Here is a 27,161-nt window from a genome sequence, read left to right as displayed (position 1 = left end):
AGGAAGAGTAGCCCCCGCTTGCCGCAGCTAGAGAAAGCCTGCACACAGCAACGAAGACCCAACGCGGCCAAAAAGAAAGAAAGAAATTTATTTTTAAAAAATGTTAGCTAAATGAATCCAATATTATATTTAGCAAATATGTTTGGATCAAATAGTTTATCTCAGGAATGCAAAATTGAGTCAACATTAGAGAAACTATATATGTAGTGCTCTACATTAACAGACCAAAAGTAAACAAACGTAATAATCTCAACCACAGAAAGCATTTGATAAGGTTCAAGAATCAATAAATCCATACTTACAGAAATTAATGGATAAAAGAATAAATACATGGAGGAGAAGAGAAATATCTCCTATACAGTAGAATGTCAACTAATAATCACGGCACAATGATGATGTTCTGTTAATGTTATGAAATCTCTGGGTGCTAAAGCTAGCGGTTACACTTTGATGTAAACAGAATATTTACACAGATTCAAAGTATCTCTCCATGAGATATATGTTAGTTAATTCCAAAGGGGGAAAATAGTATCTTTACAGTAGAGAAACCTGGCAGATACCATCTTAATGAGGGGAACAAAGTGAACATTATCAGTATTAAAATCCTGAGCCATCTGATAGGATGAAATGAGGAGACAGCATCACTTTTGTGATATTCCCAGGCAATATGCAGAACACGAATCTAACCACAAGGAAACATCAGACAAAGCCAAACTGAGGGACAGTCTACAAAATTCCTGTCTTATAATCTTCAAAAGTGTCAATGTCATGAAGGTCAAGGGAGCACTGAAGAACCGTTCCAGATTGAAGGAGACATCCCATTTGAATGTTCAAATGTTACCTCCTGGCTACCCCATTTAAAGTTCCAAACTCTCCCCTGCCATACTCCCTATGCCCCTTTCCTTGCATTCTTTTTCTCCATGACATTTCTCAATTTCTAACATACTATAAGTTTTCTTACTTTTCTATAGTCTCCTTCACTAGAATGAAAACATCAGGAGGGAAGGGACTTTTGTCTGCCTTGCTCACCACTGTGTCCCCGATGCCTTGAACAGGGTTTGGCACATACCGGACCATGGAAGCATGAATAAGTACACACACCACAACTGTTCAAATCATTCTCATTCTCAAGACTCCATTTTTTTTAAAAAATGGCTAATACATAAAGAGTCCTTAGGGACCTCCCTGGTGGCATAGTGGTTAAGAATCCACCTGCCAATGCAGGGGACATGGGTTCGAGCCCTGGTCTGGGAAGATCCCACATGCAGCAGAGCAACTAAGCCCATGCGCCACAACTACTGAAGCCCGCGGTGCCTAGAGCCCATGCTCTGCAACAAGAGAAGCCTCTGCAATTAGAAGCCCGCACACTGCAACGAAGAGTAGCCCCTAGAGAAAGCCCGCACACAGCAACGAAGACCCAATGCAGCCAAAAATAAATAAATAAATAAATTTATAAAACAAATAAAAATAACGAGTCCCTAAAAATCCATAAGAGGTACAACAACCCAATAGAAAATGGATAAAGGAAACAGAAAATTCCCAGAAAACAAGAACTGCAAATACCTCTAAATCTATGAAAAGATGCCCAAGTTCACGCCTAATAAGAGAAATACACATTATAATTACACCCGATTGGCAAACATGCAAAGGCTTGACAATCTGCTCAGTGAGGCTGTGAACCAGCTGCACTCTCATACGTGGCTGGGGGCAATGCGAATTGTACAACTCTCACCCCCACTTCCCCTTTCTCCCTGCTTTCTTACCTCCACAGGCTTTTGTTCAAGCTGTTCCCTCCGGCTGGGATGCCCTTCCCTCTCACTTGGGAAAGTCCAAAGTCCAAATCCTGCCTCAATTACTCCCACTGATCCTTTTGAAGGCAATCAATTCTTCAGAGAAGTCGGCCACACCCACGGCTTCAGTTGCCACCTCTGATGGCCCCTAAATCCATCCACAGAAACTCAGATCTAGTCCCCAAACTGTTAATTCGACCAACACATACCAGACCATGGATATCTAACAGGCATCAAAAATGTAACACATCTGGGGACTTCCGTGGTGGCGCAGTGGTCAAGAATCCGCCTGCCAATGCAGGGGACACGCGTTCGTGCCCCGGTCCGGGAAGATCCCACATGCCGCGGAGCAACTAAGTCTGTGCGCCACAACTACTGAGCCTGCGCTCTAGGGCCCACGAGCCACAACTACTGAGCCCGCACACCTAGAGCCCCTGCTCCACAGCAAGAGAAGCCACTGCAATGAGAAGCCCGTGCACCACAACAAAGAGTAGCCCCCGCTTCCCCAAACTAGAGAAAGCCCACGTGCAGCAACGAACACCCAACACAGCCATAAATAAATAAATAATGTAACGTCTGAAAACCAACTCCTGATTTTGCCCCATGCCTGCTCCTAATGGAGTATTTCCCCTGTCAATGACAACTCCATCCTTCCAGCTCAGGCTAGAAACCCACGGGTCAGCCAGGACTCCTCTCTATTTTTCATGCGCTGTATCCGATTTCTCAGCAAATCCTGGTGTCTTTACCTTCAAAATCAACTCAAAATAGAACCCCACACACTTCCTCTTTCACCACCTTGGTCTGACCCTCTCTCATCACTACCTGGACTCTTGCAGTAGCCTTTTCACTGGCTTTTCTGCTTCCTCTCCCCCACCCCACCCCCCCACACACAGTTTGTTCTCTCTCCACAGAGAGCAGCCGGATTCTAAAATATAATTTAAATAATGTGACTCCCCTACTTAAAATCCTTTTATGGCTCCCCATGGATCTTAGAATAAAAACCAAACATCTCAGCCTGGCTTACAATGCCCTGCTTGATATGGCCTCGAATCTCATCTGCCAGTGCTCTCCCTTCCTCACTCCTCTCCAACTACGCAGACATCTGTGCTCTTCCCAAACATTTCAAGAACTTCCAGCCTCAAGGCTTTGCCCCTGATGTTCCCTCTGTCTGATGCTTTCCCCCCATGTTACACATGGTTTGCTTCTTCACTTTTCACAGGCCAGGCCACCTCCTCAGAGAGTCATTCCCTGACTACTTCGCATGGGGTATCAGGGGAGGTCTCCCTGAGGTGAGGCAAACAATAAATCAGAAGGAAAAGATCTGATGGAAGAGCGTTCTTAACTATTGCAAGGGCAGTAGTCTCCTTTCTATGTTCTTTGCTATGTTCCCAGTGCCCTGCACTTAGTAAGCATTCAATAAATCTTTTTCAAATGAGCAAATGTGGAGGATTTGAGGACAGGATATGTGATACAGAATTTGGGATAAGGTGATAAAGGCATTTTGTGTTAAATACCTTTGCTGTAACATCACCTTCTCAGGGAGGCCTTCCTTGACCACACTATCTAAAAATGCAACCTGTCCCCCACAGATTTCCCTTTACCTTGTTCTATTTTTCTCCACAGCATTTAGCAGTTATCACATATATACGACATATTTACATATATATTTAATTGTATATTCACATATGAATATAGGCTATACACAATGTATTTAATATGACATTTATTATATACAGATGTAACTTTTTTTTTTTTTTGCCACAGCACATGGCTTGTGGGATCTTAGTTCCCCGACCAGGGATTGAACCCCGGCCCTTGGCAGCGAAAGCGTGGAATCCTAACCACTGGACCGCCAGGGAATTCCCTACAGATGTAAATTATTTACATATTGACACTGGCTATCATGTTATGTAAACTGTGTAATATTAACATGTACATTTTATTAGACACAATTTATATTATATTCACATGTATCTAATATAATTTTTACTTATTTGTTACATTTATGGTCTTGTCTCTCGCTAGTCTGTCAGCTCCGTGAGGGCAAGGAAGAATCCCTGGCGCCTGGCCCACAGCTGGAGCTCCAAAATGTCAAATGAATGAACTCCCTTGGCCACCTGAGCCTCAGCTTTCCCCTCTGTAGGATGCGTGTGCCTTTCCATCTGGAGGTACCCCCATGTTCCGATCCCTTTTCCTACACCTCCCCCACTCCAGAGGGCTGCTCCCGGAACTCCGCAGCCCAGGTTTACATTTTCCCATACCCTGGGCGTTCATGCCCACCACGTGCACTAGGCGCCGGCCCGACCGGACTACCACCCCCAGCATGCCTCGCGCGTTCGTGAAGTACCACCACAACCCATAGGGGTATCTGGGTCTGACAAGGGCCCTGACGCCGCAGAAGCAAGGGCGCGCGCCCCTCTAGCTAAGCATCTGTGGTACGTTCCAAACAGGGGGCCCTCCAAGGCCCCGCGCTTCCGAGCCCCGCGGAAACTCTGGCTCTTCTTGTACAACGGAGGTGGTTCGCTCTTCCGTTGCCCCGTGGCTTCGGCTCATCTCCAGCAGGAAGGCGAGGCTTCCGCCCGGCGCAGGGGGTGAGCTGGAGCACGGTACCCCCAACCCCCTGGACAGCATTTGAGGGAGGGGGCTCAATTTCGGGGATCCCCGAATGGGCATATTTAGAGGCTCTGAGCCCGGTGTGGCATTTAGAGGTGGCTGTTTTTGAGGGGACCTTTAGCAAGTGGCGTTTAGGGACTCTGGGGTGGGACTTGGGAGTCTGTTTTAAGGAGCGTCCCTCGGAGGCAGGGTTTATACCCCTTGGAGACAGGGTTTAGGGGGATGTTTGGGGAGACCCTTAGGGTTCGTGTATGAATACTCTGTCCACGAGGCAGGATTTGGTGTGCTTCCCCAAGGTAGAGGCAAAGTTTGAGGTTCCTGAACTCAGGGCGGAATTTTGGGGGGCTTGTTTCAGGAAAGGTTCTGGTGACGGTGGGAACGTTTGGGACCGACATGGCATGTGGACCTATCGAATGGCCTTTTTGACCTCTGGTTCAGTTATGATGTCTCACCGCGGAGAGACTAGACACATCTGGGCCCACAAGTTTTTTTAGGAACAGGAACACCCAGCCCAGGCTGTGGAAGTAACACCGGAACCTAGTGTGCTAGGTTCTTCCCGAGGGGACAGTGTGCCACGGGGCCTTCATGGACCGTGGCTTTATTCGTCATTCATAAGGAGGTGGGCTGTTGTGGAAGACCTTTTTTTTTTTTTTTTGCGGTACGCGGGCCTCTCACCGCTGTGGCCTCTCCCGTTGCGGAGCACAGGCTCCGGACGCGCAGGCTCAGCGGCCATGGCTCACGGGCCCAGCCGCTCCGCGGCATGTGGGATCCTCCAGGACCGGGGCACGAACCCGTGTCCTCTGCATCGGCAGGTGGACTCCCAACCACCGCGCCACCAGGGAAGCCCTGTGGAAGACCATTTTTGCCTTTTTCGCACCTGGTCCATTGGAAGTGTCAGCATATGAATTATTCACGAGGGGGTGGATCAGCGTGCTGAAGGGGTGTGCTGAAAGGGGCGTTCTGCAGTCTGCCGGGCAAATTAGATCTCATTTATTAAGCGTAAAGGTGAGTAGCACCCCGAGTTTTCTGTGGCTTTTCTAGGGGCATTGTGCATAATTCATGAGGGGCGTAGCTTTTACGGCTTCATCTGCATGATCCGCTGTTAGCTTTCCCTTAGAGGTTTCAGGATTTAAATTTTGCGTCTCAGCGAAGGGACGAGGCCTCGCTCATTGTTCATTCCTTACGGCCCAGTAATCCCAGATTATCAGCAAAGGCTCTAGATTCAAGTCCCATCGATCCTTGCCAGCTGTGTGATCTTTGGCAAATTTTTCTGTGAGCCTGAAAAAATGAGTAAGAGCATAATGATGATCAGATTAGTTTACACTCATTTAGCACTTTATTAGCCTGTTTAATCTCCACAACAATTCTAGGTGGTAGGTTATTATTGTCCCATCTTATAGATGAGGAAACTGGGACACCGGGAAACTAAGTAATTTGCCTAAGGTTACTCAGTCAGTGAGTCTGAGTCTACAGTCCTGAGTCTGTAGTCTTAATCAAATGTCATAATGTCTCTCTCCCATCCACCCAATTCAATGGTACTACTACTACTGTTAGTCATGTAGCACTGCCTGCCAGGCACTGTTCTGAGACCGTTCTACATATTTATTCATTTAAGCTTCATCACAAGGTAGTTTACTATTGTTCTCATTTTATGGGTGGGGAAACAGTGGCCCAGAGAAGTGAAGTGCCTGGTCCCAAGTCACACAGCTAGTCATCGGTGGATGGAAATGATTTTTGTGAGGGTTTAAGAACTCTCTAAGGAGGTCACCTTTGAGCTGAGACCTGAAGGACAAGAAGGAACCGATTTCCTGCTCTGCATTCCTGAGACCAGTGGTGCAGTGCATGGAAAGGACACACAACAGGAACCACCACATAGTGGGCGATCAGTTAATGTGATCTATTATTATTATTATTTGACAGAATCGTACTGGATGCTTATCGTGTGCCTGGGGCTTTGGTATACAGTCGTATCTCTGGTGACCTGGTAGTCTCTCCTACCTATTTAATGGACATTGGTGGCCTTAGCACTCTGTTTTCCAGTGTAATTCTGGAAGGGTGTTTCAAGGCACTATTTTTTAGATAATGTCCCAAGTTGGGGGTTTCTCTAGTGGCTGGGTACACCCTCACCCATAAGTAATTTTATATTAATATAAAATATATTTACATATCACCTTTAAATTAATATATAATACTTAAAAAATTTAGCGTTGCCCTGTGCCAGCACTGCTCTGAGCTCATTCCGTAGTTCATATTCTCTAGTTTTCACAGTGACACATTTTGCCTTTACGATGTAGATGGGTTCTACTACTATCCCCATTTTACAGTTGTAGAAACTGAGGCACCTGCCAGCGGTATGTGGTAAACCTGGATTTGGTTGGACCAAGGCAGCCCCGGTGCAGTTAGTTAAGGGAGGAGGCAGCTGCACTTCTCTTGGGTTTCCCCTGTGGTTCTGCAGCACCTTTCATCATTCATGAACGGGAAGGGGTGACCAAGTTGCCTCGCCTGGAGGACCATAATCCCTACTTTCTGGAGAGGGCTGTCTTGAGTGTATCTGTCCATTCAGGCTCATGCATAATTCATGAGTAACTGGATGGGACCTTTCTTGACCTCTCTGAGTTTCCAGGTTGGGCTGCTGCAGCATCACCATTCATTATTCATGAGCTGGGGGAGTGTGTTTTCCCTGTGTTAGCCCTATTTCCCTGCTTACTGGGTATTAGATGCAGTAATGGGCGGACCTGTCTCTTTTGTTCTTGCCCACCGGGCCTCATGCATTACTCATGATAAGATGTGGCCTCGGTCTCCTTGGCTTACAGGCTGCAGCAAGATCATTCATTATTCATGAGCATTGGGGTGTGACTTCCATGTTTTAACATTGGCTTTCTGGTTGCAGGGTGTTAGTCAACCAGCCACCCGGCCTCGTGCATAATTCACGATCAGGAAGTGTGGACTTGATGTCCTTTCTTGGTTTCCATGGTAGCCTGGCTGTAACAATGTATTCATTATTCACCTTCCATGGGCGTGCCCTCTATGTCGTTTTACCTGTTTTCCTAGTTACTGCTATAGTAACCACCAGGTGGCGCTATTCGCCTTCGAAGGAGTCACAGACAGGCAGGGGCCGTCATGCATGATTCATAAACGGGCGCGGCCTGCCTGCATCCGGGTTTCTGGGGGTGGGGCCCAAGGTTTTGTTCCGGCCCCGGGCTCAACGGCCGCCATCTTGTGTCGGCGGCGGCTGACGGTAAGGAGGTCCCAGGGACGAGCACAACCACTACGGCCTGAGGAGGAGAAGGCAGCGACGGCGATTCTAGGCGGCCCAGGCGGCAGGGAGGAGGAGGAGGAGAAGGAGGAGGGTGGCGGCCGGGCTTGGCTTCGGCTCCTAGAGGAGTTGGCGGCGGCGCGACCCGGGGAACCGGCATTGGTAACAAATGGCCTTTCTCAGTTCCTTGGCCGGGGCAGGGGCTTCGCGAAGCATTGGAGGGTCTTGGGTCGGCGCAGGGCTAAGCTGACGTTGGGGCGGGCGGTGATGACTCGGACGCAGGAATCGTTGGAGAGAAGGGGGGGGTAGATATTGGGGCGGGGCCGACATTTCCCATCCGGGACCAGCCCAGTCCCTCGGGCTCCAAAATCTGACCTTAGAGTCAGACCCCCAGAATCTGCTTTTAGAGACTCAGGCCAACATTCCTAGTCAGTGACCTGACCCCCATCCTGAGCCTTGCATCGCAGACCGGAACTTCCCCCAATCAGCAGTAGAGACTTACGGGATCGATATTCCTGGTCAAAGCCTCCTACCAGTGTATGTCATTAAAGACCTTCCCCAGAATCTCTCTTCATTTACTCCTAGTTCCTCAGTATTTGCCCTCGCAGCTTTCAAGAGGGGCCAGACCTCAGGGAGGGTCCATTTGGCTTCATTTCTAAAAGAGTCTTTTCTAGCATCTTCCTTCAGAACCTACCCCCCCAACACACACACACACGCACACACACACACACACACTCCCCCCCCCACCCTCTGCCCTCAGCTTTGAAGGAGTCTAGACCCTGTGAAAGGCCATTTGCGCTTGGCCTCCATGTCAGAGAACACTCCCCCACATCTCAGAGGTCTCCCAACCCACCTTGGCCCAGCATCTTCCCTCCAAAACCTCTCCGGGCCAGCATTTCTATTCAGAGGTTTCCACATAGCACTCACCTTTAAAGACTGCTTTAATTCCTAGAATCTGCCCTTAGAGACTTCCTTTAGTTTAAGAGAATGCACCCTTTTTTCTGGTCCCAGTATTCTCTTCAGAGAGTACCTCTTGCAGGCCTCAGCATCTCCCCCATCAGACACTCATAACCCCCAGTATCTTCCCTCAGAGCCTCCCAGGGGACCAGACACCAGGGAGGAACTGTTTGGACATATAATCCTCCATCAGAGATCTCTCTGCCAGCATCTGCCCTTGCAGATCCTGTTGGCTCCTAGCCCCTTCCATCAGAGTCTTGCCTCAAATCCCACGCTTCACTCAGCCTCTGCCTTCAAAAGCCAACCGGGGTTCCAGCTTCTCTCACAGACCCCTTAACCTCACATCAGGCCTAAGAATCTGCCCTCAGAGCCTTTCAGGATTCCAGCATCCTCAGTTAGGCTTTCAGCTTCGTAGGACCCCAACATCATTGTCAGTTGTCCCTTCCCACAACAGGTCCAATTCTCCATCAGAGTAGGAAACCCCTTTCTCTGCATCTACTCTCTGAGCCTCCATGGGGTCCCACATAATTGGTCAGAGAAACCCAACCCCACCTGGGGACCTAGCCAGTATCTGCTTACTGAAGTTTTTAGGGCCAGAACTGTCTGGGCTCAGCCTCCCCTTTCCACTCCTCAGAGCAGCTGCAGTACCTAGCACGTACCAATCAGAGATCAACACAAGACCTTTGTACTCCATTAGAAATCCCTCCACGACCCCACCCCGGGCCTCAGCATCCACCCTCATGGCCTCCTGGGACTCTGACATCAATGTCAGAGACACCTTTTCCCTGCAAGTCCCAGTTATTTTTGGTCAAAGATTTCCCTCTGCCACCAGTGAAGACCCCCCAGGGCCCCAGCATCCCCCTGATGGAGAACACCCCCACCCCCAGACCCCAGCGTCTTCCCACAGCCTCCTTGGACTGCAGAGTCCCCCACCCATTCCCTGTGCAGCCGCTGGGGCCTCAGGTGCAACTTCCTGGCCCTTTCGTAAAAACTCCTTTTCCAAGGACCCAGATATGAGTCTTAACAACCTTGCCCAGCACCACCCCTCCTGCCCCCCAGGGCTTCTAACATCCCCTTTCCCATCTCCCTCTGAGCCTCCAAGGGCTCAGACAACCGTCTCCTGACTCTTTTATATTCCCAGGGACCTCTCAGTTAATCCCTCCTAGGAGGCTTGACAGGCCCCAGCATCCTGTGCCCTAGCTTCTCTCTATCCTGATAACTTGACCCTGTGTCTGCCCTCTCTCAGACCTGCTCCAGGACTCCTACCTCAAACCTCCTTCTCTGGTTTGGGTGGTAGACAATGCTCAGGCTTCAAAATCAGCAGATTAGAGACCTCAGGCAGGTTCTGAAACTCTCTAAGCCTCAGTTCAGCTTTGCTGAACAATTGATAGTGTGTGTGTTCTAATTGGGGCCTGAGCATGTGTTGAGAGAGAAAGGTTTCGAATTTATGCTGGAGGTGGAGGATCTTAGCTCCTCTCTGGGGTTTCTGCCCCAGACCCCTTCTGCTTGCCTTGAGACTGGCCTGTTCCAAATCTCTGAGATTGAAATCCACTCTCAGACCATCAACCAAAACCTGCTTAGACCCTTGTTGCCAGCATTAGGGGTCCAGATGTCAAAGGTCCAGATAGCAGAGATCTCTCTGGCCCTGGATCATCTCTGATTTCGGAAGTGGGAAGATGGTGTGTCCCAAACAACCAAATCAGTGACAAGGCAAGGCGATAACTAAGTAGTGGAGGCCTCTGCAGGTGCCCAGGGAGGAGCTTATGTCCTTAAGCCTCTGAGTTCTGACCACAGACCTTGACTCTTTTAACCTCCCTAGCAGCCCTTTGAGGATATTTCTGTTTGCCCCTGCTTTGGGGGAAAAAAAGGGGGGCTCAGAGGAAATGAGATACCTATCACGCGTCAGGAAGTCAGTAAATGGAAAAATATGATTTGCCTTGGTCTCCCTACTAACTCACCAAGCCTCTTCTACCCAAGTTGGTTCTTGGCGTTCCCAGCAGTTCAGCTAGATGACTTGGACCTAGCCAGCCTCCTGGGTCCCCCTCCCTCACCCCTCATCTCTTAGCCCTGTGGGCTGGGCCCTGAGCTGGGTCCTGACTCTGTTCCCCCAGGAGGCATTGGCAAACAGTCCAGCACCAGCTGCATGACTGGGCAAGTGACTGGAGTTCTCTTAGCCTTTGTTTTCTTACTTGTGACATGGGTATAAGGTTATCTGGTTCATAGGCATTGTTAGGATTATACAAAGCCCTTTACTCTGAGATTGACAGGCAGTAAGCTCTTGGTAGATGGTAGAGAGCTCCTGTCGTCTTGCTTAGTGCTAGCATGTGACAAGCGCCAAGATGGAATCTTAGGTACAGTGGGGGTACTTGGTGTGATTGGGTGTCAGAAAAGGCTCAGTGTAGGAGAACAGAGGCTCAGAGGAGCATTGGGGGTGGGGGGGAGTGATTGGGGGTCCTGTTGTCTCCAGCGTCTGGAACCAGTCCCCCCCCCCCCCCCCCCCCCCGCCAGTTTCACTTCCACAGCAGCCTGCATTGTTCTGTCTCTGGGACCTAGTCCTCATGAGCTCAGGTTTTTCCATTTGTCTGGCAAGGACATTCGGCCCTTCCTTGCAGGGTCAGGACTGTTGAGGGGATGAAACGCCATAACATCAGGAAGCAGCCTGGGCCTCAGGGTCAGCAGATCCCCGGGTGGTTCCAGCTTGGCCACTCTCTTTGTGGGAACCTAGGTCAAGTCACCAAACTTCCCTGAGTGAGTTTCTTTTCCTCCAGTGTGAGTTGCGAGTGTTACTGATAGTAGTCCAAACCCCACAGGGGTGCCCTGAGGACAGAGTGAGGCACAGATCATAAAGTGATCTGTGTTTGACATTTGGCCCAGGGAGGACTCCTAATAAATATTCGTTTATCATTATTGTTGATCTGTTTTAGGGACTCCACACTCAGACAGGGCTTGGGAAGTGTGTGTTTTCTCTCTCCCTGCGACCTCTTTTATTGGCCCTGGGTGTTTTCCCCTCCCAGAGCTGGGGGTGGTGGGAAGCAGATTGGATTTTGTGAAACTCTCCTCCGTGAGCCCCCCTGGGAACTGAGTTCTCAGCACAATATCTCCTGCCATCATGCCACCCTGATGGATGTCCAAGCCGCGTTTCCCTCTCAAACCCCTGTCACTAGAGTTAAGGGAGAGGAGGGCTGCTTGCTATTGCCTACCTGTTCTGTACCAGGCTTTTTGGTCTGTGTTATATCTCGTCACATCAACAGCTCCATGGGGTAGGTAAGTGCTCTTCTCACCCCTGTTTTACAGGCAAGGGAACCGAGGCCATAGGGGTTAAATGATGACTGTCAAGGAGTGCCAGGGTCTGACCTGAAGCTACATCCTTTCTCTGACTTCCTGACACGTACATTCTTGTCACTCCTTTCCCCCCACAGTATTGGAGTCTCTCGCTCATTATGCTGGGCTGGGGAGAAAGGCGAATGGCCTAGTGGTTAGCAGCATGGATTGCAAGCCAGACCACCTGGGTTCAGATCTTAGCTCTGACAGCTGTGTGACCCTGGGCAAATCACCTCACCTCTCTGTACCTGTCTCCTCTTCTGTAAAATGGGGATATTAGCCCTTACGTCTTCCCTTTCCCCACAATCACCACTAACCAACAGGAACACCCACATGCCCTAGGCTCATCTCTGATCTCTTTTTTCCTTCCAGATGTCCAGCTCGCCGCTGTCCAAGAAACGTTGCGTGTCCGGGCCTGATCCAAAGCCGGGTTCTAACTGTTCCCCTGCCCACTCCGTGTTGTCCAAAGTGCCCTCGGTGCCAACCAACGTGAGTGTCTTCTTCCTGGAGACTGGCAGGCGGGGTGGTGGGTGGGAAAGTCTTCTGTATCGCTGTCCCATCTGTCCCTCCCCTCCTCCTGCATGTCTCCCTGAACCTGTTCTTCCCCTCCATCTCTAGGGAATGGCGAAGAACGGCAGTGAAGCAGACATAGATGAGGGACTTTACTCCCGGCAGCTGTAAGTGGGGCCGAGGTTGGACTGTGAGGTGGGAGGGGGCACTGAGTGGATAGGGTCAGAAGGGCCTGGCCCTGACCTGAGACACCCCCTAACCTGGCAGGTATGTGTTAGGCCATGAGGCAATGAAGCGGCTCCAGACGTCCAGCGTACTGGTATCAGGCCTGCGGGGCCTGGGCGTGGAGATTGCCAAGAACATCATCCTTGGTGGGGTCAAGGCTGTCACTCTGCATGACCAGGGCACTGCCCAGTGGGCCGACCTCTCCTCACAGGTACCTCTTCCCATCGCCCTTCTCTGCTGAGACCCCATCCCCCAGGCTACACAGCCAGTTCATTTCTTTCCTCATTCCCCTTTGCAGTTCTACCTGCGGGAGGAGGACATTGGGAAAAACCGGGCTGAGGTTTCCCAGCCCCACCTGGCTGAGCTCAACAGCTACGTGCCTGTCAGCGCCTATACTGGACCCCTCGTAGAGGACTTCCTCAGTGGCTTCCAGGTACCTTGGGCCACCGCCCGACCTCCTGCCCAGTTCTCTCAGAGCCCATCTCTGGTTTATTCATATGATCAATATTTAATGGACTAGCCCGGGTGCCAGGTTTCATGCTGAGGCTGCAGCTAGGGGATGCGAGCAGGCTTTAGACGCTGGACCTGCCTCTTCAGGGGGAAGATGTGAGCCAGCAGACAGGACAGCATAGTGCACAGACTGGAGCCAAACCGCCTTGGCACAAGTCTCTCATTGTACTGGTGTGACCTTGGGCAGGTCACTGAGTCTCCTGTGCCTGCCTTTTGTCTGTTTGTAGACATGGGAATGGTAATAATGCCGACTTCATAAAGATTTTGTGAGGGCTAAGCACTTAGAATAGCAGCTGGTTTTTTATTAAATAAAAACCCTGGGCTGGAAAGAGGAGCTGTGGGAGCTGAGATTGTGCCCTGGGGTGTCCCAGCAAGCCAGGACTCGGCTGCCGAACCCTGATGTAGCTATGGGAGCTCACCCTGATGGAATGGGTGGGCATTCAGGCAGAGAGCTAAGTCCCAAGGATCATGGCTGAGCAGGTGTTGTCCTGAGAATTGGGAGCAAGTGGGTGTGGTAGGAGTGAGCTCAGACTTTGGCTGAGGATGAAGTTTTACTTCTGTGTCTCGCAGGGCATGGCAGGGTTGTAGGCAGGCAGCAGTGGGTGTTGGCAAATGAAGGAATCAGCTGTTGTCCAGACTCTGTCCTCCCAGCTGCCTCTTTACCTTGCCTGCCATAGTTTAGGGATTCACATTTCTCTTCACTGAGTTTCACCTGGGCTGAATCTGATACATGGTAGATACTTTGTATTTGTGATAGAGAGCTGAACCAGTAAAGCCTTAAGGACTCCCTGAGGCCTCGCACCAGCCTTCCTCCACCATCTCCCCCTTTCCCCTTTCCCCTGGTGCTGGGCCCTCGCCTGAGCTGCCATCTCTCCACAGGTGGTGGTCCTCACCAACACCCCCCTGGAGGACCAGCTGCGGGTGGGTGAGTTCTGTCACAGCTTTGGCATCAAGCTGGTGGTAGCAGACACACGGGGCCTGTTTGGGTGAGTGCCCCCACCCTTTTCCCCTGACCCCTGCCATGCCCAGGAAAAGACCCCCAACCTCTGACTGCCCTCAGCCCCTTGGGTTTTGGATGTTGTGTCTTTACCTCACCCCATGTAGCATGAGTGCCATCTGATTCCCAGCAGTGATGGGCTGAATTTGCTCAGCAAGTACTTGCTGCATCTTGAGGGACACGTGGGGTCCCTGAGCGCATGGGACTCGAGCATCAGCCCTGTTGCCTCCCTCTACAGGCAGCTCTTCTGTGACTTTGGAGAGAAAATGATCCTCACAGATTCCAATGGGGAGCAGCCGCTCAGTGCTATGGTTTCTATGGTCACCAAGGTGAGGAGGGCAGCCTCAGGGGTCCTGGCAGGCAGATGGGCGGCAGGCCTTCCTGTCTGCTCCCGGTACCCTGGGCCTGCCTCTGAGGTACTCCTCCTTTAACCAGGACAACCCCGGTGTGGTTACCTGTCTGGATGAGGCCCGGCATGGCTTTGAGAGTGGCGACTTTGTCTCCTTTTCGGAAGTACAGGGCATGATTGAACTCAATGGAAGTCAGCCCATGGAAATCAAAGTCCTGGGTGAGCTAGGGCCATGGGGAATCATGGCAGATAGGAGGTGTTTCCCTGGACTCTGCGTGAGGGGAGACACATCCTGGGTGTCTGAGATGAACCAGAGACAGAGTCCCCTGGGGTCCACCCAGAGCTGGGGACATGGGGGAGAAGTGCTGTCTCGTGTTTGAGCTGTTCCTAGAAGAGGCTCCTGGTATCTACATTGAGGGGGAAAAGGTCTCTGGTGTTTGAACAAAGCAGATCAGAGGATCCACTCATGTCTGACTGGATTCGGACAGGGAGCAGAGAATGTCTTCTAGTGTAGACTTGGGGTCAGGGACACAGGGTCCCATGGGCTCTGAGCTGGGCGAGAGGGTAGATGGTTTCTGAAGTTCGAGTGGAATCGATTACTCCTGATGTCTGGGCTGGGTCAGGGATGGATTTTTCCTCATCTTGTGGGTGTTGTGGGTTTTAGGAAGGGTGGGTAGCCTGACAGTTTCCCTGTCTACCCTAGGTCCTTACACCTTTAGCATCTGTGACACCTCCAACTTCTCTGATTATATCCGTGGAGGCATCGTCAGCCAGGTCAAAGTACCCAAGAAGATCAGCTTTGTGAGTGTGGGGAGTAGTGGGCTCTGGGGGTGGTGCCAGGCATTTCCATGTTCTCCATTCTTCTCTTCTGGTTCTGATGCTCCGCCCCCCACAGAAATCCTTGCTGGCCTCCCTGGCAGAGCCTGACTTTGTGATGACGGACTTCGCCAAGTTTTCCCACCCCGCCCAGCTGCACATTGGGTTCCAGGCCCTGCACCAGTTCTGTGCTCAGCATGGCCGGCCCCCTCGGCCCCGCAATGAGGTGGGTAGGTGGGTGAGCCAGCCAGGGCAGATGACCTTGGCATTGAAGGCCCACAGTGCCTCTCTACCTAGCCCCCCACCCCCCACAGTGGCCTCACAGGCATGCTCTTGGTTCCTTCTGCCCCACCAGGAGGATGCCACAGAGCTGGTGACCTTGGCCCGGGCTGTGAATGCTCGAGCCCTGCCAGCGGTGCAGCAGGACAGCCTGGATGAGGACCTCATCCGAAAGCTGGCATATGTGGCTGCTGGGGATCTGGCACCGATAAATGCCTTCATCGGGGGTCTAGCTGCCCAGGAGGTCATGAAGGTCAGCACAGATGGAGAAGGACAGGGTTGGGTTGGGCCAGACACCTCCCTGATTCCATCGCTTGTCCTTCTGTGTCAGGCCCCAGTTAACCACTGACCACTTGCCCTGTCCTGCCCAATCCCCAGGCTTGCTCCGGGAAGTTTATGCCCATCATGCAGTGGCTGTACTTTGATGCACTGGAGTGTCTCCCCGAGGACAAAGAGGCCCTCACGGAGGACAAGTGCCTCCCGGTATGTGAGTGGGGCCCTGGGGGAGATGTCATTGGGGGCATTTCTGGTGAGGCCTTTCTGTGACCCTTCTCCCTCTGCATTCCTCAGCGCCAGAACCGTTATGATGGGCAGGTAGCTGTATTTGGCTCACACCTGCAAGAGAAGTTGGGCAAGCAGAAGTACTTCCTGGTGAGTGATCCACTGGGACAGCCACTTTCTTCATCTCCTGTGGCCTCTGGCTACCTCTTAAGGGGTCTCCTTCTGCCTCCTGAGGGCGGGTCTTTGGTTCTTATATCTCTACCGCATGACTTTTGCCATTTTCTTTTATCTTGAGGGAAAGCCTGGTGTGTCCTTCTGTTTCCATCATCTTGTGCCTCCTCCCTCAGATGCCTGGGTTATTTCTCATAGCCCTGGCACTTGAGGATGTGGCACTAGACCCACCTCTCCCCTCTCTTGCTATCTTCAAGGGGAGTGAGAGTGAGGAGTGATGAGTGACTTCACACTGACCTGCATCATCCTGACTAGCCTCTTTCTCTCTTCTTGGCTGTCTTCTAGGTGGGCGCAGGGGCCATTGGCTGTGAACTGCTCAAGAACTTTGCCATGATTGGGCTGGGCTGTGGGGAGGGCGGAGAAATTGTCATCACAGACATGGACACCATTGAGAAGTCAAATCTGAACAGACAGTTTCTGTTCCGGCCCTGGGACGTCACGGTGAGAGTGGTGGGGGTAGGAGGTGGGACTTTGTCATCTTGTTTTCCTCTTTTGTTCTCATTCTTGGAAAAGGGGCTTTACCACCTTTTTCTTTCCTTCACCTTCTCTCTGTCACTCGTTCAACAAACATTGAGTACCCTTCCATCAAATCTACCGTTTTTTATCTCCTTTTTTTTTTTCTTTTTCCTTGACTTCTTATGAGTGCTGGTTGGGACAGTGTGTTGGGGGTCCCAAGTTCAATGATTCACTAGTCCCCTAGGACTCAGCAGTACTCAGCATGTAGTTGTACTCACAGTTAACGATTTCTTCTGGCAAAAGGATGCGTAACAAAATCAGCAAAGGGAAGTGGCTCATGGGGTGAAGTCTGGGGGAGACCAGGCACAAGTTTCCAAGACTCCTCTCCCAGTGGAGTTGCACAGGACATGCGTAATTCCCCTAGTAGCGAGTTGCAACAGCACGTGAAATGTTGCCAACCAGGGAAGCTCGTTAGAGACACAGTACCCAGGGTTTTTACTGTGGTCTGGTCACATAGGCACCTTCTGCTGGTAATGTCCCCAAATTCCAGACTCCCAGAAGGAGAGCAGGAGTTCAGCATAAACCACAGGGTTTGCTCAAGCAGTCTAGGCACAGTGAGAAGCCCTTACCAGGTACTGAATGGCAAGAACCCTCCAGAAGTCCAGGTTCCCAGACTGCAGCCAAGGGCCAACCTGGCCAGCAGGCCTCTTTCCTAGGAGAGTACTTGTGCTAGGTTCACTCTTCTCTGCACAGATAGAAGCTGGGTTATATGGTGATCTAGTTAGGAAGCCTTCTGTAGGGGACAGTGTCATTGTTGCCTGGCCAGGATCGATTCCCCTTTTGTTCATTCATTTATTCACCAAGTAGTTATTGAGTAAGTTCTGTTCTAGGTACACCAAGGAAACAAAGATTTTAGTGGACGGGGACAGACAGTAAACAGCACAGTACAATAGCGAAGTTTATAGTTAACGTCCATAAGTGCTGTGCAGAGGAAACAACAAAAACAAGATGAGGGAAGTGGGCAGGCCAGGGAGATCGGTTTGCAGTTTTGATTACAGTGGTTAAGGAAGGGCTCATTTCTGCCGACTTGGAGGGCATGAGGGAATAGAGTCCCTTCTTCTGGGGAAGAGTGCTCCAGGCCAAGATCCTGAGGTGGGAGGGTAATAGGAGATGAGCTAGAGGAAACGGGGGCCAACTCATTTTGCCTTCAGTGGAGGTGGGAGCCAAGGGAGGGTTTTCAGCAGAGGAGGGACGTGACCTGATTTGGACTTTGAAAGGATCCTCCTTGTCTGTGTGCTAAGATTCTGTTTTGTTTGGGGGAATGTTCCCCAGCCCTGGGTGCCGTTAACTGCAAGAACAATAGAAGTTGGGTAGGCAGAAGAACAAGTGGCTGGCCTATCGTCTCCAGCCTGTGTCTGTGCACTGCTTCCCTTTTCACTGAGCCCCTGCCATATCCGTCACAGCCCTAGCCATGTGGTACTGTCACGAACTGTCTCCTGCCAAACCAGGGAGCCTCCTGAACTCAGGGCTTGGTTCTTCCCAGCATTAAATAAGCCAGCCTTCAGGAGGACAGCTCTGTGGAGGTTCGCTGGTGCATGCATGAATAACTGAGTTCTGTTCCCCCATTCCTACCCGTGCCCCCCCCCAGAAGTTAAAGTCTGACACAGCTGCTGCAGCTGTGCGCCAGATGAATCCGCACATCCGAGTGACAAGCCACCAGAACCGTGTAGGCCCTGACACCGAGCGCATCTATGATGACGATTTCTTCCAAAACCTGGATGGTGTGGCCAACGCCCTGGATAATGTGGATGCCCGTGAGTTTGGAGGCGGGAGAGGAGGTCAGGGGCCAACTTGCGTGTGTGTGTGTGTGTGTGTGTGTGTGTGTGTGTGTGTGTGTGTGTATCTTGGAGGTGCCTGTCTTCCATTCTCCTGATGTCCATTTCTTGGCACTCACGTTTTGTTGTGACCCCTCCCGCCCCCCAGGCATGTACATGGACCGCCGCTGCGTGTACTACCGTAAGCCACTGCTGGAGTCAGGCACACTGGGCACCAAGGGCAATGTGCAGGTGGTGATCCCCTTCCTGACAGAATCATACAGCTCCAGCCAGGACCCGCCTGAAAAGTCCATCCCCATCTGCACACTGAAGAACTTCCCCAATGCCATCGAGCACACCCTGCAGGTGATCAGCATGGGGGGAGAGGGCAGGGGTCAGGCACCCGGCCTCGCGGCCACTGGCCCCTGTGCTTTTTCTTTAAACTTTCCTCTCTTACTTTCTATCTTGCAACCTTGGTTTCTAGAATGATTCATTCTTTTTTTTAAAACCTTTTTTTTTTTTTTTTTTGTGGTACGGGGGCCTCTCACTGTTGTGGCCTCTCCCATTGCAGAGCACAGGCTCTGGACACGCAGGCTCAGTGGCCGTGGCTCACAGGCCCAGCCGCTCCGCGGCATGTGGGATCTTCCCGGACCGGGGCACGAACCCGTGTCCCCTGCATTGGCAGGTGGACTCTCAACCACTGTGCCACCAGGGAAGCCATTTTTTAACTTTTGTTTTGAAAACTTTTCAGCATTTAGACAGATACAGAGAATAGTGTGGGGAACACTCAAATACTCTTAAATTTAACATTTGTTAACGTTTTGCCACATTCTCTTCATAGATTCATGTGACTTTTTCTTGTTTTGGTGAAGTATATTGTGGCCATCACAATGCTTCACTCCCTCTGCTTCTTCGAAGGGAGGATGTATTCGCACATAACAGGGTCTCAACTTCAGCACTGGTGACAGTTGGGGCCCGATATCTCTTTATCATGGGGGCATCCTGAGCACTGTAGGATGTTTAGCAGAATCCCTGGCTCCTACCCACTAGATGCCAGTAGCACCCCCTTCCATTTGTGGCAACTAAAAATGTCTTCAGACATTGCTGGATGTCCCCTGGGGGCAAGATCTCTCCCAGGTGAGAACTGCCCCCAGGTAAGAACTGCCGTGTCTAACCAAAACACCACCTTCGTGCTGAACAAAGTTAATGGTAATTCTTCCTGTCTCTCCTAGTTACTTATTTGTCTCTAATACTCAGTCCATATTCAGGTTTCCCCTGCTGTTGCTCAAAATGGGTTTAATAGCTGGTTTTCCAGGTTGATTTTGTTTGCGTGATGCATATACATACAGAATACAGAGCAGTGCACATATTATCTGGCTGAGTTTTTTACAAAGCGAACATATCTAGGTTGTCCAGCACCTAGGCCTACAGACCAGAACCTAAGGATAACCATTGTGTTATCAGATGATTCTTAGTACAGTCTTTGAGAGCAAACCATTCAGAACGTTTAGTAAAAGTATGGGGCGGTGGGAACAAAATAGGGAGGGGGGAAAAAACAGTTCCCTCTATCACTTTCCCTTCTGCCCCTGCAGTTCCAGACTGGGTGTCTTTGTATTTGTGCACCCACCACAGACTCACTAGGCCATGAGTGACCTTGGACTTAGCCTCTCCATGCCTTGATGAAATGGAGGTGACAGTAGTATATACTTTATGGGGTTGTAAAGCATTTAGCATTCACTATGTATCTGGTGCTGTTTTAAATAAACTTTAAATATATACATACTTGGCAACCCGTGAGGTACATACTACTGTTACAGTATCTGTTTTGGAAAGGAGGGCACAGAGTTAAGTGTCACTGTGTGTCCCTGAAGTCGCAAAGCTAGATACTGTGTAGCGGAGCTGGTTTTGATCTCTGACATCTATATCCTCCAAACCCCCTCACCAGTGACAGCACTTACTGTTCTAGGAATTCTCAGAGGGCAGAGCCTCTGTCCAGTTTGCTGCTGAGTCCTCAGGGCCTGTATAGGACCGTAATTTTAAATATGTAATGTAATTTAAAAATACACGTAACTGAATTATTTCTTTTTTATTGAGGCATGACATACCTCACGTAAGGTACACAGAACTAAATTTTTTTCACGCATTCACTAGTGTAACTGCTGTCCAGATCAAGTTCATTGGTTTTTCAAATTGAGGTGCTGGGGGCGGGTGGAGTGGGGAAGGTTGGGAACAGTGATTGCGGGGCTTACCTTCTGCCAGAGCAGCTTTGTTCATCCTGTTTGATTTGTTCACTGATGGTCTTTCTAATGCCTCCAGAAGCCCATTTTGTCAACCATCGCCCCCTGTAATCTGTTTGCTCTGTCTGCAGTGGGCTAGAGATGAGTTTGAAGGCCTCTTCAAGCAGCCGGCAGAAAACGTCAACCAGTACCTCACGTAAGTAACCAAATGCCCCCTCACCCCACCCACTGCCCTCCAGCCAGAGCATCCTGTCTGCTTTCCTCACCAGTGTGACACCCAGCACCAGGCACACTTCTCAAGTGAGTCAGTGAATGTTGGGGCCTCATTCCACTGGGGGTCAGGACTAGCTTTCCGTGGAGAAAGTGGGGTTGCCCTGGAGCCCACGCTTGGGGCCTCTGTGTAATCCTGCCCTTTTGACCCCTCCAATTCCTGATAGAGACCCCAAGTTTGTGGAGCGGACCCTGCGGCTGGCGGGCACCCAACCCCTGGAGGTGCTGGAGGCCGTGCAGCGCAGCCTGGTGCTGCAGCGGCCATGTACCTGGGCCGACTGTGTGGCCTGGGCCTGCCACCACTGGCACACCCAGTACTCTAACAACATCCGGCAGCTGCTGCACAACTTCCCTCCCGACCAGGTAACGCCCACTTGCCAGGTCCATTTGGTGGGATGCGTTTCCCAGAAACAGGAGCCTGCTGTGCGTTCTCCGTGTGGCTCCTTTCGGTCATTAGTCCAGCTGTGGCAGATGCCCCAAGCATGGGGGTCTCACACGAATGATTAAACTCGACCTGTTTTTGCTGTCCCCTTTCCTTTGAGCAAGAGACTTCACTTCTGTTTCCCTTACCTGTGGTGTGGGCTGACTCACCCACCTCCCAGGACTGTAAGGATCATAGTGGAGAGATTTTGGAGTTAAGAGCTCAGGAATCAGTGGGGGTTCAAATCCCAGCTCCATTTTCATTTGGGCAAGTCACATACCTTCTCTCTGTACTTCAGTTTCCTCATCAGTAGAGATAACAGTAATCTACCTCATGAGGGTTTTTGTGAGGATTTATTAATATTAGCTTAGTACAGTGCCTAGCAATTCATAAGAGTTTGTTAAATGGCTGTGTGGCTAGCACAGAGTGAGTGCCAGGAGTTTTTTTTCAGTGAGGTGCCCCTGTTTCATTCAGCCTGGCATCAGCACTTCCATCTACAGGACCCTACAGTCTAGGTTGTTCATGATCTATTCTAGCCCCCTGCGCGTGCCCAGCCAGGAATAGTGAGTCAGGGCACATCCAGGGCCAAGGTGAGAAGTTAGGATTGTTAGAGAGGACTCCAATCTCAGGTCCTGCTCCTCAAAATTCTCTCTACTTCCTTAGCTCACAAGCTCGGGAGCTCCATTCTGGTCTGGGCCCAAACGCTGTCCACACCCGCTCACCTTTGATGTCAACAATGTAAGTCTCCTCCTTGGGGTCTCCTAGGGTCAGGTGGAGGGTGCGTGGGTGGGAAGGAGGCCGAGACTCCCCAGGTGAGGGTGGACGTGCTCACCCTTCTGGGCCCTGCCTTCTCCTAGCCTCTGCATCTGGACTACGTGATGGCTGCTGCCAACCTGTTTGCCCAGACCTATGGGCTGACAGGCTCTCAGGACCGAGATGCTGTGGCAGCGCTCCTACAGTTTGTGCAGGTCCCCGAGTTTACCCCCAAGTCCGGCGTCAAGATCCATGTCTCTGACCAGGAGCTACAGAGCGCCAATGCCTCTGTTGGTGAGGATGTTTGGCCAGTCGGCCAGGAGTCACCACCCCAACTTGTCCCCTGCCCAGTCCAGCCTTCTCTGCCCCTGGCACTGCTCTGCAACCCCTGGCCTAAGGCTTCCCCACACCTTCCTTTGAGCCTCCCTTGCTCTGAAATGAGGGTCGGTTGGGTTAAATTCTATCCCTCCTGCCTCCTCCTCCCCACTCCCTGGCCCTCAGGAGAACTAGCTGTTTGTTTCTCTTGCTCTGTGTGCGTTTCCCTTGGAAAGAACAACTTTTCTCTGTTTCTTCTTGATCTGTTTATCTGGAGGGTGTGATTTCCGCCAATGGTCTTGCTCCCTTGGTATCTGCCCCATCTTCCCACCGCCATGTTCCTCTGTGTGCATCTTTGCCATGGTATTGCTCTTCACAGTTTCCCTCATCTCCCTCTCCATATCTCTGCCCCAGTTCCCCATCTCTCTCCATCTCTTTCCCCCAGCTCATGCTGTATATCAGGGGTAAGGGCCAAGCAGTGACTCTTCTAGGCTTTGCAGGCCATATAGTGGCTGCAGTTAATCACCTCTGCAGTTGAAGCACAAAAGCAGCCATACACAACATACAAATGAACGAATGTGGCTGTTTTTATTTTCTCCCATGTCCCCATCTTCCTCCCCAAATATATATCTGTCATGTTCCTCTCTGTGTATTTCCTCCATCTTGTTCCTCATATACATGCATACGTATGTATCTGTGTGTAATATATATAAAACATATGCAAGGTCTATGTAAAATATATATAAACTTTGTGTGTGTGTGTATATATACACACACACACACACACATACACAGCATATATAGGGTATATATAAGATGTATCTATCATGTGTATAAAATTTTTTCTCACCTATCTCATCCTCTGTATATGCCCCTATTCTCCACTCTTCATATATTCTTTCCCCCAGTATCTTAACCTCAATATCCACATCTGCATATTTCTCCCAACTTCCCCTCTATGTATCTTCCCCTGCCTTTTTCCCCTGTATCCTCTTATGTCTCCCCACCTCTCTCTGCATCATTCTTCCTGAGATCTACAGCTCTCCCATCCTGATCTGTCCATCCCCACTTTCTCCTAATGTCTTCATTTTCAGTTCCTTAGAGTCTCTAGAGATACCTCTCTCTTGATATACCTGCCCCCTGTCCCCTGTCTTATTCAGGTTTGTACTCTGTTGTCCTGCTCTCTCTCTCCCCATTGCTCCTCCTCCCTCCCAGGATGTCTTTCCTTTTCAAATCCTTTATCTACCTAAACACCTTTTGCCCCACCTGGGCTCCTGTTTCTACCTTAGACCCTGGCCTGGGGTCTAAAGGGTTGACGGTGTTCCTCTCTCCCTGCAGATGACAGTCGTCTGGAGGAGCTCAAGGCCATACTGCCCAGTCCAGAAAAGCTCCCTGGGTTCAAGATGTACCCCATTGACTTCGAGAAGGTGCTGGGTGGGGGCCCTGGGCAGGCAGTGGGGATGGGCTAAGCACAGATGGGCAGGACAGAACAGGTTCTGGGGATCTAGAGGCAGCCCCAGGCCTTTGTGGGATTGGATCACAGGCCTACTATGGGGCCCTGAACGAATAGATGTTCCCAGCCATGCTTTGTGATCTGAGAGCCCAGCAGGTAATTGCAGTGGAGGATACTTGTGTCTCCGGAGGCCAGGAATCCTCTTCCTCCTCTGATCCTCTCCTTATTGTCTCCCCACCCTCCTCCCTTAACCTCTCACTCATAAAAGGATGATGACAGCAACTTCCATATGGATTTCATTGTGGCTGCATCCAACCTCCGGGCAGAGAACTATGACATTCCCCCTGCAGACCGGCACAAGGTGAGGCAAATCTAGACTTGACGTTTCACCCCCTCCCAGGCTGCAGTTGCCCACATTCTATCCCTTCTGTAGAATATGAGCTTCTTCTACCCTTAACTTCCTTCCTTGATCCTTTCCTTCCTCACAGAGCAAGCTGATTGCAGGAAAGATCATCCCAGCCATTGCCACGACCACAGCAGCCGTGGTTGGCCTTGTGTGTCTAGAGCTGTACAAGGTGGTGCAGGGGCACCGACAGCTTGACTCCTATAAGAATGGTTTCCTCAATTTGGCCCTGCCTTTCTTTGGCTTCTCCGAACCCCTTGCAGCACCCCGTCATCAGGTGAGGGCCTGCATCAGGGGAAGTGGATTTGTGGGTGGGTGTTGCTCTGTAGAGCTGGCTCTAGTTTGCTTCATAGCCTGTCACCAGGAGAGGGTTTCTGTCAGTGTGTACCTGTTCCTTTTGTTGACCCCCTTGTTCATTTATTCATTCATCATATATATATATATATATATATATATTTTTTTTTTTTTTTTTTTTTTTTTTTTTTGCGGTACGCAGGCCTCTCACTGTTGTGGCCTCTCCCGTTGTGGAGCACAGGCTCCGGGCTCGCAGGCCCAGCGGCCATGGCTCGCAGGCCCAGCGGCCATGGCTCACAGGCCTAGCCGCTCCGCAGCATGTGGGATCCTCCCGGACCAGGGCACGAACCCGTGTCCCTTGCATTGGCAGGCGGACTCTCAACCACTGCGCCGCCAGGGAAGCCCCATATTTTTTTTTTTTTTAGTATTTTCTATGTGCTAAGTACCGGTCTGATTCTGCTTGTGGAAGACCTCAGAAAAGATATTTGAATAGTAGATTATGATTAATAACTGCACAATAGTAGCACCCAAAATTTATTGGGTGCTTAGTATGTGAAATGCTTTTGCTTCTTCGTCATTCACTCAGATATTTACTGAGCACCTACTGCATGCTAGGTACTCTTACAGGTGCTAAGGTTATATTCCTGAAATAGAGTAACACAATAAATGATTTTGGAACCCCAAAAAAAGAACAGGATAAGGAGAACTTGAGAGTACCAGGTGGTGAAGGGATGGGTTTGGGATTTTAGCTGTGGGATAATCAGGAGTGGCCTTACGGAGAAGATGACATGTGAGTCCAGACTTGGAGGAGGTGAGGAGACAGGCCATGAAGGATTTGCCGGGAAGGCATTCCAGACAGAGGGGCCAGTCTCTGCGGGGATATTGAGGTAGGAGTGTGCCTGGGATGTTTGAGGAAGAAGTCGTTAGAACAGAGTGAGTGAAAGGATGAGGGGATAGGAAATGAGGAGAAAAGAATAGGATTCCAATGACTTAAGGCCTTATCTCCATTATCATAAGGGTTTCATTCTTTACTCAAGGCAAGACAAAAGCCATGGGAAAGTTTTGGACACAAGAGGCTTGTGATCTGACTTAGCATGTCTGCATGAGTGGAGGGGGAGACTGATGGGGCTGCGCCCTCTGGTGGCCCCCATCCCATTGGCCTGCTCCTTGTCCCACAGTACTATAACCAAGAGTGGACATTGTGGGATCGCTTTGAGGTACAGGGGCTGCAGTCTAATGGTGAGGAGATGACCCTCAAACAGTTCCTTGACTACTTCAAGGTGAGACCCCTTTCTCTCTCTCACCCCACTGGGGGCGGAGTGTGCAGGTGACTGGCTGGCCTGTCCACCCCCATGACACTGCTGTCCTCCCCCTTCTCCTCCAGACAGAGCATAAGCTGGAGATCACCATGCTGTCCCAGGGTGTGTCTATGCTCTACTCCTTCTTCATGCCGGCTGCCAAGCTCAAGGAACGGTTGGATCAGCCGTGAGTTGGGTAGTGGGGACCCTCAACTTGGCAGCTGTCCCACTCCTGCTCACTGCCCTTCACCTCCTCTGCCCTCAGCTACCTGCCCCTCTTCACTTACTTTTTGCCTCCCTGACCCTCTGCTCCCCCGCCCCCAGGATGACAGAGATCGTAAGCCGTGTGTCGAAGCGAAAGCTGGGCCGCCATGTGCGGGCCCTGGTGCTTGAGCTGTGCTGCAACGACGAGAGTGGCGAGGACGTTGAGGTCCCTTATGTACGATACACCATCCGCTGACCCCTATCCTCTCCTACAGACTGACCCCAGGCCCCCTCTCCAGACCCCTTCCAGCCCAGGGCTCCCATTTGGCCTTTGTCATCGGCCCAGCTACCCAAGCCTGGTGTTCCCTCTTCGTCCCTCTACCTGAACCCTCTTGCCGCTGCTTCCTACCTTGTTTGGAACCTGAATCCTAATAAAGCGTTGTAAACCCAGATGTGACATAGCTGCTGGTTCCAGGGAAAGAAGGGACTTTCTGGAGCTGTCTGGTTCAGATAGTAACCAAAAGGGCTCAGCCTCACCCCAGCTGCCAGCTTCCTGGGCAGAGAAAATGTGGGAACTGTCATGTCTTCCTCCTGCCCTTCCTGCTTAGGAAGAAATGGAGGCAGTAGTGAAGCTGTGGAGAGCAGGTACCTAGGTCCTTGTGACTTCACTGGAGGTGGGTTCAAATTCACTTTCTCCATCTCTAGCTCCTAACTCCCTGCCATATTGATTTTGAGAGGTAGTTAAGAGCAGTGTTTGAGCAAGTCCTTTAACTTCTCTAACCTTGTCCCCCCTCTGTGAAGGGAAAAGTTATGGCAACCAGTTGGCCAGGGCTTGGTCACTGTGGCTTATGTCCTTGGGGCACATCTCTTCCCACCTGGACCGAAGCA

The 27,161-nt window shown here is 50.9% G+C and overlaps 1 protein-coding gene across 3 annotated transcripts; it reads left to right on the top strand.

Moving 5' to 3' along the window:
- Positions 1-4,234: 4,234 nt before the first annotated feature.
- UBA1 (ubiquitin like modifier activating enzyme 1) lies at positions 4,235-26,723 on the top strand. 3 transcript variants are annotated; one of them, XM_030849860.3, is made up of 26 exons: positions 4,235-4,381; positions 12,310-12,426; positions 12,556-12,614; positions 12,715-12,883; positions 12,971-13,105; positions 14,062-14,168; positions 14,418-14,508; positions 14,615-14,747; positions 15,232-15,329; positions 15,424-15,570; positions 15,700-15,876; positions 16,002-16,106; positions 16,194-16,274; positions 16,641-16,796; positions 18,460-18,625; positions 18,795-18,991; positions 20,994-21,058; positions 21,300-21,495; positions 22,217-22,291; positions 22,411-22,600; positions 23,960-24,048; positions 24,343-24,435; positions 24,563-24,754; positions 25,950-26,051; positions 26,156-26,256; positions 26,394-26,723. In XM_030849860.3, the coding sequence occupies exons 2-26, from the start codon at positions 12,310-12,312 to the stop codon at positions 26,527-26,529; spliced, it is 3,177 nt and encodes a 1,058-aa protein (XP_030705720.1). In that variant the 5' UTR covers positions 4,235-4,381; the 3' UTR covers positions 26,530-26,723. The 3 variants fall into 3 exon arrangements, with proteins under 3 accessions (XP_030705720.1, XP_060148630.1, XP_030705719.1); XM_060292647.2 differs by lacking the exon at positions 4,235-4,381 and adding an exon at positions 5,256-5,408; XM_030849859.2 differs by lacking the exon at positions 4,235-4,381 and adding an exon at positions 7,612-7,821.
- The last annotated feature ends 438 nt before the right edge of the window (positions 26,724-27,161 follow it).

The sequence above is a fragment of the Globicephala melas genome, chromosome X, assembly GCF_963455315.2.
Source record: "Globicephala melas chromosome X, mGloMel1.2, whole genome shotgun sequence".
Classification (NCBI taxonomy): domain Eukaryota; kingdom Metazoa; phylum Chordata; class Mammalia; order Artiodactyla; family Delphinidae; genus Globicephala; species Globicephala melas.
This window is presented reverse-complemented; position numbering and strand designations above follow the sequence as displayed.

Bases quoted from the DNA above. Each gene is read 5' to 3' on its own strand.
- UBA1 (XM_030849860.3), top strand. From the start codon at position 12,310: ATGTCCAGCTCGCCGCTGTCCAAGAAACGTTGCGTGTCCGGGCCTGAT. The intron at 12,884-12,970 runs GTACCTCTTCCC...TCCCCTTTGCAG, and splicing joins GGGCCGACCTCTCCTCACAG to TTCTACCTGCGGGAGGAGGA. The intron at 18,626-18,794 runs GTGAGTTTGGAG...CCCGCCCCCCAG, and splicing joins CCTGGATAATGTGGATGCCC to GCATGTACATGGACCGCCGC.